Genomic DNA, 10283 nt, shown 5'->3' with positions numbered 1-10283 from the left:
CCAAGTTGAGACATTTCTACATCGATGGGGGAAGTTGCAGGGAGTGTTAGCAATATTCAACAGTAAAACTGCAATTTGTCAGACTGTGGTAGTATGAGGGTCAAACTCCAAATATAAGTGTCAGATACATGAATACACAGTATTTTATAATATTAAAGCAATCAATTCCTCAACTTGTACTTGAAGAAAGTTCAATGCTTTACAATACAAAAAGGGGCAGCCCGGTGGAGCAGTGGTCCTCCCTGTGGCCCCCATCAAGAAGGTTGTGGGTGGAGCCCCAGCTGCAGCACGGGGTCTTTCTGGATGAGTCTCCATGTTCTCCGTTCTCTCTGGTACTCCAGCTTCCTCCACAGTCCAAAGACATCAAGAGGGACCAGGTTAATCCAGACTCTAAATTGACCGTAGGCGTGGCTGGGAGAGCCAATGGTTGTCTGTCTCTATGTGTTGGCCCTGCCATGGACTGGTGACCTGTCCAGGGGGAAGGCAGCTGGGATAGGCTCCACCCCCACCACCCTGAACAGGAGGAGAGGGGGAAGATGGAGGGATGATGGAGGGATGATGGAGCGATGGATGGGTGGATGGACGATGGACAATACAGAAGTAAACACTGGTCCATACACACTGGGAGACAGAGGAGCCGTACATGTATTGAATGCTCAGAACCTCATGAAGCTGCAGTCACTTCGATGTTCTAGAAGACGAACCCAAAGCAAGACGAACAAACCCAAACAATGAGATTGTGATTTATTCAAAAACAGAGAATCTCACCTGATTTTGCCCTGGTTAACAACAGCAGTAGCATAGCAATGCTGGGAGAAACAATCCTGCAACCTGATTTTTTTCTCAATTTATTTTCTGATCAAAAGTTACATCCCTCAAGACATCCAAGGAACCAGACATGTTCTCTGGAGTGAGACAACCCACACGTGTGTTCCCCCTGCAGGCCAATAATTTACAATTATAGTGCAATACATAATGAGTATAGGAATATTGTAGTCGATAGCCAGCATCAGTGCATACATGTTAGAATTAAATCTGACTGGATCAGAGCTGAATCAGCAAACATTTTCAATCCATACATATTAGTGTATTTGAAGATACAATCAAATATTAAAGGCAAACATTTATCCATGTTTCACATTCAAAAAATATTTTCCATTTAACAAATTCATCATAAACCCAAATATTACAGCAGTCAGATTTCAAACATCGTCATTAAAAGGCTCCAAAGTTCAATTCATAACAGGAAAAAAGGCATTCTGGTTGCATAAGTTCACACAATCACTCCATCACTGCTGTGTTTCTGGTTGAGGCTAAAACAAAAGAAAGCTAACCGACACCTGAAGAGGTAAAAGCCCCTCATGAAACTCGCCTCATCTCACATTTTCCCTTTTTGAAATGCAGCAATCAATCTTTGAAAGAGAATAACATGAACCTGAAAATAACATGATGCACAAATAAAGGTCTGGTGTCAAGACCTGCACATCTTGAGCAAAATTCAGCTGTATTATAACACAACAGAAGACAATAAGTACTCGTATGACTGACTAGAACCTGTTGACCGAGGGAATCAAACATCGGCTCTCGTTACCAAAGGGAAATAAGGCTTAAAGGGCACCAGGGATTAGCAGGTCTGCTAGAGAAGCTTCCACGCCGCTCATAGACGCTGGCAGTCTAGGAAGGAAGCCGAAGGTACAGAGGATAACCCTTTTTAGAAAAGCACACGTGCTCTACACAGAGATGGAGCCATCTCGGAAGTTGGTCTTCCCTATCAGAACATTGAGAAGTGTCGCCTTGCCCTCCCAGCTCTCCCTCTGAGCCGCCCTGATGATGTCACTGAGCCGATCCTCGTCCTCGCGCCCAACAAGGTAGCCTTTACCACCGTAACCGTCAGCCACGGTGTGATAATCTGCACAAAGGAGGAGGGGATATTTGCCAGTTAGCCTCTGCCCAAACATCATGCCCCCCCCCCATCCCCCATATGCCCCCCCCAAGAGTGGAGCCAAACCTCTGGAGGCCTCCATGCTAGATTACTAACCAGCAGAAAAAGGGCAACTGCTGCGTCACTCTCAAAACACTTTTCATACCAATCTGCTTCCTTGTTGTCAACCGTGGCTCAGCCTGTTTTTATTCTGGTTCCTGGTGTTTCAGCGGTTCCACCATGAGAGTCACGCTCCGTCACCACGAGCGGCAACAGAGGAGCAGTGTTCAACCATGGCTAATCACAGCTTCCATCTTACAATGGATCAGTTCTAAGGAAAAGGTCTCTACGCTTTATGGTTAGAGCATTAAAATGCTTCTTAGATTTCAGGAAAAAAGTGATTTGAGTTGGGTCGGTCCGGGCGAGACCTCACCCGCCGGCTGACAGCATTCCAGTCCAAGTGGGGAGAGTAAATAGAAGCCCAACACAACACAGTAATTACTCCAAATCTTACATACTGGTCATTAAAAGTGATGTCAATGTCATATGTAGTAATAGTACCTGTAAACGCCAGACCGCACGCCACATTGCTGCCCAGCATGGGAACCTGCTCTCTGGCAATCTGACTCCAGCATGCATCGTTTCCCACCACAGCTATAACTGGTGTCTGGGGAGAGCGTCAGAGGAGACACAGACGGACAATCAAGGGTGAGTGCTGCCCCGACACCCGAGGTTACTCACTTCCTACGACAGATTCACTCTCATGAAGGGGGGTGCACCCGTGTTGTGCTGGACTGGACTGACTCAACTTCCTGTGTGTTGATAGCAGCATTCCTAATATTTTCAATAGCAATTCTGGTACTGCACACCGATGCTGGAGTTGCGTACATACATGTAGTGACACCATTACTCCTGTACTTTTACCTTGTGTCTCGTAAAGGTGTCAAACTCAGCAACACTGTAACCCAAGGAGCCATCGCCATAGATGATCCACACCTGGAGAGCAACACAAAGTACGTCTAAATTAACGGCTGATGAGCAGACGGTTGAATAAAGTACTTTTACGACTGCGTCACCTCAGATTCAGGTCGGCACAGTTTTGCGCCCAGTGCGAATCCTCCCCCCACTCCCAGGGTCCCGAAGGCTCCTGTGGGGTCGAGAACTGCGGTGAGTCTTTATGAACCGTTTCACATATCGATGAAGTTACGAGCCTTCGGGTATCACATTGTGGTGAACAAAAATGTATTACGAAGGCAGTGGCGAGGATCTGACCTGGATCTAGCCAGCGCAGCGGTCCTCGAGGTCTCATGATGTAAGCAGCACTTCCCACGAAATCACCGCCGTCAGCAACGATGATGCTGTCCTCTGACATCAGCTCATCCAGGAGGTGCAGAACTTTCAAAGGGTTCAAGTGTCGCTCGGTCTTCTCGTCAGCTTTAGCCCTGAAAGGACAAACTTGGATTACTGCTTCACGGTTGTTCGCCTCCACCAACGGTCCAGTCTACATCAGTGTTCGAACCTTCACAGCAAAGACCAGACCGAATCTTGAAAAGTTCTAACCGTCTTTTGCAGAGAAACCGAAATGTCAATATTCCTTCTGTGAGAATCTTAGAGAGAATTGACAAATATCTTAATGTTGTGATGTCAAACTGCAGATGACTTTTCAGATATTAAATGTCATCAATTCCTGATTTCATCCAAAACAACAACCGCGTTAAATCTGGTCTTGATTAGCATCTGAGCACTGCAGTTAACCCTTTCAACACTGGAATTTACTGATCAAGTCACAGGAACTGAACCCGCTGCAGGCGTCAGCCTCTTCTCTTCGAGGACCGCAGTCACCATCCACAGGAACAACATTCATACTCAGCAGGTACTTTGCATTGCATTCATTTAATTTGGGAGCACACTGATTAAGATACAAGTGCGCATGTTGTTCAGTTGTTATTGTGATGGAAGAGAAGAACGGAAACACACATGGAGGAGGTTATGTTCATGTGACCTGAGCACAGATGGACGTCTCTCGACCTGTGACATCAAAAAGATATGCAAGTAACCCTCACAGGAGCTTATGGATATACGCACAAGTCCAGAACTGAGGATTTCTTTTATACTTGAGCCCAGTATTTTAGGGGGAGTATGGAATCCCTCTGTTGCTGCAGGCGCATGCTAGGAGTTATCAATCTGCCTTCTGGGGCTTCGCTTCATCTACCTTAAGAGAATATAGTTTTTAAAATGCTGTCTTTTATTGAGTTAACCTAAAACAGTACTTTTGCTGACTTGTTAAAATCTTGCTCATGACAAATAAAAAGAGAATAAAACAACACAGAAGCTAATAACAAGGCTAAAACTAAATATTTAACACACTGTAAGATATTATTTTTAAAAAGTCAAAATGAAATTGCAAAAAAAAAGGAGCGAATCTATAATGTGGTTTTATAAAAGAAGGACTGACGCGCCTCGACAGCTCAACTTACCGGTTTGTGTTTTCTTTGGTGGCGTCTCCAGCTTTCAGGCTCTGAGGCCATTCTTCTGGACAGCGATGGCCCTTCAGGCCTCTGGAGAGCCTCACTAAAAATGTGCCAGCATCACCTATCAGACAAACACGATGCTCAGAAACTCCACTGGGTTTTTTGTCTTAATATTCTGTATTTCTCCATCCCTGTTCATCCGCTCGATGAATAATAACCCTGGAGGAGGACGATCATACCCTGAATGGCTACAGCTGGTTTCCAGAACATGTCCGAGTTCTTCAGCAGCTGCGTCTTATCTCTGTTGACGGCGATGATCTTGCTCCGTCGGTTCAGAACTCTTCCATAGCTCAAGCGGAAGTCACACACAGTTCCTGCAAACACACCCCACACACACACTTCTCTAGGACTTCTACAGAACCACAGTTCAACCTCAACCATGTGTAAACCTACATGACAACACTATTGACAGCGATCAATGGCTGTTAAGAGTTTGACACCGGTACTTCCCTCCTTTGATACCAGCTACAAAGTCAGGATCTGCATGAAAATTTATGCACCATCTGATACCAGAGGATTTATTAGCTCTGAAACAAGATCCTGCTACTTCCCAGGTAGCCAAGTGGAACAACTGAGTAATAACATACAGGAAATGAATTGAAATGAATTCTGCACCGCTCTAAAACAGCAGCCGACACAGGAAGTTGTGCTTCCACTGACAACTACTGTTTCTGAACAGTGAAGAAGAACTGATTTCTGTGACGAGTCGGGAAGCAAAATGTCAGCCATGTGGCGATATTCTAGAAAACAGCACCCATGTGTACATTATCAAGGCTGAGTCGGACACGACTCCACAGCTTCCGACTCTGCGGGTGTCATGTGAACCTGAACCAGGCAACAACACCAATGACATCACACACCTGAGAACCACAGTGTCAGTGACAAGTGTTCTGACAGTTACAGCGTTGGCCAACCTGCTAAGATCACCACGTCAGCCTCCTTCAGAGCCTCTCGCCTGTTCTGTCTGATGTGGATGGGACTGTCTTTACCCAGCATGCCGCGGGACATGCCTCCAAGGAAGCAGGGGATGCCCAGGTCTTCCAGCGCCTTCCTGCACGCAGGGGGACATTCTGATCAGATGAGCATCACTGAAACAAGTCAGCTTTTCAATGCAGGGAACATTCTAGTGTGACTGAGTGTTTGTGCTGCCTGGATGAAGGTGATTCTACGAGGACCAGACCAAACAGCTGTACTCTATGAAAGACTTCAACACCAAAACCTCACCAAGTGTGCCGGACAAAAACAGCATGCTGTTTACCTGATGTCATCCGCCGGCGTCGGGGGCAGTGTGGCTTGGCTGCCCAGCAGGATCACAGGTTTCTTGGCCCGACTCACTAACTCGATGCACTTTTGTACCTGATTAAACATCCAGGGTCAGTTCCCCTGTGCACACCTGCCTATGTCATTAACAACATGAAGAGCGCCACGCAAGCAGACTCACCTGATCGTCTGAGGCTTGTGGGACGACAACAGGAAGTGGCGAGACATCTCTCATCTCCCAGGCACCGGCAAAAATGTTATTGAGGTGGTTTTGAAGGTACCTGAGGACATACAGTCATCTGATAGCAGCGGTTCTGCATTTTACAAGATAAATGACACATAAATGGAAGGTGAGAGAAAAGTGGTTCTGGAGTCCAGGTGGAATCAAAGATGCTACGGTGATGAGGCACGCTTCTGCAGGCCTCACAGGTTATTAATTTATGATTAACAATATAATTAGCACCTCATATACCCATGACATTCATGAGCTGTGCTACAGCAATATTACAATTTTAATTTCATGCAAATATAATGCCTATTGTTGTCTGAAGTCTACTGGTTTCTATTCCCAGAGTCTGATTGTATTTGATAGCGACTTTTCCTCTTTTCCAGTGTACACGAGACCTGCTGATAACCTACCATGAGACAATCTTCCCCAACAAGCCTTTGGGAGGGTTTTTAACCGCAAACTCTTTGGACACCAGGTGGAAGGGGTAGAGTGTGTCGATGGGGAATTCTATGAACACCGGACCAGGAGTTCCAGACTGGGCGATGGCCAGCGCCTTTCTGACCGTGGGCACGATTTCCCTGACAGTCCTGACGGAGGCACAGAACTTGCACAGCGGCTTGAACAGAGACATTTGGTCAATGTCTTGCAGCGCTCCTCTGCCCTGCACCACAGACAGCAAACATGAGACAGACAGTCAGGATACACTGAAGAATGAAACCTGCTCTCATCAACTAGGCTGCATCTGTCAGAGACTAAACCCCCAGCTGCTACTACACTCCCTTGTTCTGCTGTGAGAACCCAAGAACACAAACACAGCATAAAGAGCACTGGAGAAGGGGCCTGATTCTCCAAGTAGAACATTTGGTTCCCTGGTCTCCCGGTCAAAGACCTGCAATCAGCTGTGTGGTTCCCAGTAAAAACCAGACTGGTGGATGGTGGAGGTTCAGTTCTACATCAGATCCACCTGTAAACACCAGACTGGTGGATGGTGGAGGTTCAGTTCTACATCAGATCCACCAGTAAACACCAGACTGGTGAATGGTGGAGGTTCAGTTCTACATCAGATCCACCAGTAAACACCAGACCGGTGGATGGTGGAGGTTCAGTTCTACATCAGATCCACCAGTAAACACCAGACTGGTGGATGGTGAAGGTTCAGTTCTACATCAGATCCACCAGACCGGTGGATGGTGGAGGTTCAGTTCTACGTCAGATCCACCAGTAAACACCAGACCGGTGGATGGTGGAGGTTCAGTTCTACGTCAGATCCACCAGTAAACACCAGACCAGTGGATGGTGGAGGTTCAGTTCTACATCAGATCCACCAGTAAACACCAGACTGGTGGATGGTGGAGGTTCAGTTCTACATCAGATCCACCAGTAACACCAGACCGGTGGATGGTGGAGGTTCAGTTCTACATCAGATCCACCAGTAAACACCAGACCGGTGGATGGTGGAGGTTCAGTTCTACATCAGATCCACCAGTAAACACTAGACCGGTGGATGGTGGAGGTTCAGTTCTACATCAGATCCACCAGTAAACACCAGACCGGTGGATGGTGGAGGTTCAGTTCTACATCAGATCCACCAGTAAACACCAGACCGGTGGATGGTGGAGGTTCAGTTCTACATCAGATCCACCAGTAAACACCAGACCAGTGGATGGTGGAGGTTCAGTTCTACATCAGATCCACCAGTAAACACCAGACTGGTGGATGGTGGAGGTTCAGTTCTACATCAGATCCACCAGTAAACACCAGACTGGTGGATGCTGGAGGTTCAGTTCTACATCAGATCCACCAGTAAACACCAGACCGGTGGATGTTGGAGGTTCAGTTCTACATCAGATCCACCAGTAAACACCAGACCGGTGGATGGTGGAGTGGTGGAGTCTTAAAAACCTGGGTTGCTAACAAGAGTCTAGAGGAGCCTACAGAGGTCATGGAGGTCATTAAAGGTCACCAGGGGAAACACAAGAAGCCTGAAGCTTAGTGGTGGTGACCTTGAAGTCATGTGACCCTGGTGTAGCTCCTTCATAGGTTACTGTTAGCTTAGCACTGCAAACCGTAGCATCCAGGCTTCCAGCATCATCAGAGGGTTCATTAGTGAAGATGATCTTGATGAACTGTGATCCTATTGGCTCAAAGTCAAAGGAACCAGTGACCACTGTCCTGCGGCGCTCTGCTGCAGACGCATCAGCATTTGAGCCTACCTGAAGCAGTGTCCCAGCAGCTCCTCCCATAAGCAGCACTGGCGATTCAGCCATCTGAGCGTTCTTCACTGCTGTGACTGTGTTAGTGAGGCCTGGACCGGCCGTCACTGCTGCTACACCCACAGTCCCTGATGGAGAGACAATCACCCACAGCACCCCCCACCGCCACCAGTCAGGGTCAGGAGACTCAACTTAACATGGAAATGTACCGTCCAGCAGGAGTAGCAGCTGCCACTATGACTTCATATGAATCTCTTTCAAACGTGATTATGATTCACGAAAGATGATTTATTAGCGTTCCACTCAGTCCTACTAGAACTGTTAATATGTCGAACTATTAGAGGGAAGGTATTGACGAAGTCAACACCAACGAGGAAGAGTCAGGTTCTAAATGTCAGTATTTGATACATTTTCTTTGACTGGACTGAAATATTTGGAAAATAAATCTAATTTTGATGACTTTAACTGATATTTCAGTTGCGATGACTCACAATATTAGACAGAATCATGATTGTTTCATGATTTCTAATTTCAAACCACTGACATGAAGACGCTGGGTTCCTCTGAGGAGATCTGAAGACTTCGTTGGTGGTGATTTCTCCAAAATGACTTTCTACACATTCTGCCTATTATGAGTAATAAATTATCAGTTAATCATCCAGCCGTCTCAATGACAATCATCTCTGCTATTCTGGATTAAAGTACATTGTTTCCCCAGCCCTACAGAGTACTACTACTTGCTGTTGCAGGAGTGGAACCCCCCAAAGGAATGCATCCATTATTAATATTCTGCACCAAAACACACCTAAGCTGAGCCACACACTCTCAATAAAGTTTAATTCTCCCAAACCACTCCAAGCAGAATATCAGCAAAACCAATCTCAGCAGTTTTTCATTCCATGGAGATGAATTTGCACCTGAGAGTCTCGCCACAGCATCAGCAGCGAAGACGGCAGTGGCCTCGTGTCTGGTGTCCACGATCCGGATGCCCACCTTCTCACAGGCAACCAGGATGGGTGAGATGTGCCCCCCGCAGAGGGTGAAAACATACTTGATGCCGTGGGCGCGGAGGACTTCTGCCACGCTCTCACCGCCGTGCCGTGGACTCTTTGTTTCTGCCTAGAAAACGTTAGAAAATATGGAGTTGTTCCATTATAGAAGAGAGCAGCAACAGACAAACCCTTAGCGTAAGATGATGCCCCACAAACCCCAGGGTCACCTGTCCCACACTACCCTGTTACTCCGCCCACCTTTCACAATAGCCACAGACCATTATCACCCAGTCGGGGCGGGCTCGGTGTTGCAGGGCCTGAGTGAGGGACCAAAGTTTAACGTTTATAGGGTCCAGTTTACCTTTCACCTGCTACAGCTGCGGCGGAAAGGTCAAGTTGTTAGGGTTGAGGGTCAGGTGACGCACGCGAGCTAGCCGAGGATGCGTGCTGAGTCCTGCGTGTAACTACGTCAAAAGAAGCAGGAAGTCATGATCTTCACGAAGAGGTGAATCCCGTACCTTGTGGAACAACTGGTAGAGCAAACCAAGTTTGTAGGCAGCGAACACCAGAACCCCCAGCACAGCGCCGAGAGAGCATCCCAGCACGGCTCCCGCCGACTCCATGTTCGGCTGCAGGGGAATGAAGACGAGCGCAGCCCTCACTTACTAAACTTAAATCGCCCTACAGAGGCGCACGCTGGGCGGCTAAGCTACGACACTCCGGAGCTGCTCCAGCAGCGGCGACGCCTCCACTCCCGGCTCGTCGAAACGCCGTCACAAGGACATTCACGGCGGAGGAAGGCAGAAGAACACCTCGTCTACATTTCAACAAGTTGAACCGAGCGACCACTTTCCACATCCGCCTCGCAGTCGTCACAGGAACGTGATTCACTCCTTCACACATCAAGCTGCGAGAGCTTTAAAGGATACTTCCGGTAAGGGCTTTCAAAATAAGTCCTTACAACCGAACCCTCACAGTCACACCTCCCGATGTGGCATATTACGTCCACGTTTCCATAGTGTCTTCAGATAGTAAAATGAGACTATAGCATGTGTGTTATTTTGTCTCTTTTACTTTTCGTTGCTACTCAGTTTTTAATGGATTAGGTATTATTATTATGAAAGTCAAAATATTGTA

The 10283-nt window shown here is 47.2% G+C and overlaps 1 protein-coding gene across 1 annotated transcript; it reads right to left on the bottom strand.

Annotated features, from left to right (window-relative positions):
- Window positions 1-747: 747 nt before the first annotated feature.
- On the bottom strand, window positions 748-10048 carry hacl2 (2-hydroxyacyl-CoA lyase 2). The gene is made up of 14 exons (XM_086215419.1): window positions 9665-10048; window positions 9072-9273; window positions 8155-8282; window positions 6352-6602; window positions 5894-5993; window positions 5711-5808; window positions 5367-5503; window positions 4632-4766; window positions 4399-4513; window positions 3194-3363; window positions 2998-3068; window positions 2846-2917; window positions 2483-2588; window positions 748-1909 (listed from the first exon to the last, which is right to left on the bottom strand). The coding sequence occupies exons 1-14, from the start codon at window positions 9767-9769 to the stop codon at window positions 1731-1733; spliced, it is 1869 nt and encodes a 622-aa protein (XP_086071545.1). The 5' UTR covers window positions 9770-10048; the 3' UTR covers window positions 748-1730.
- Window positions 10049-10283: the final 235 nt, after the last annotated feature.

Source organism: Aulostomus chinensis, chromosome 10 (assembly GCF_037954235.1).
Source record: "Aulostomus chinensis isolate RoL2024-O1b breed Wild chromosome 10, RoL_Achi_v1.0, whole genome shotgun sequence".
Lineage (NCBI taxonomy): Eukaryota > Metazoa > Chordata > Actinopteri > Syngnathiformes > Aulostomidae > Aulostomus > Aulostomus chinensis.
The sequence above is the reverse complement of the archived record's forward strand: the minus strand, read 5'-3'. Positions and strand labels throughout refer to the sequence as shown.

What these genes read in the sequence shown, in the direction of transcription:
- hacl2 (XM_086215419.1), bottom strand. Translation starts at nt 9,769, where the DNA reads ATGGAGTCGGCGGGAGCCGTGCTGGGATGCTCTCTCGGCGCTGTGCTG. An exon ending in TGACGTGGTGATCTTAGCAG is followed by an intron (nt 4,767 to 5,366) that starts GTTGGCCAACGC and finishes GTGTGTTTGCAG; the next exon opens with GAACTGTGTGTGACTTCCGC. An exon ending in GTGCGGTCTGGCGTTTACAG is followed by an intron (nt 1,910 to 2,482) that starts GTACTATTACTA and finishes TCCTTTGTGCAG; the next exon opens with ATTATCACACCGTGGCTGAC.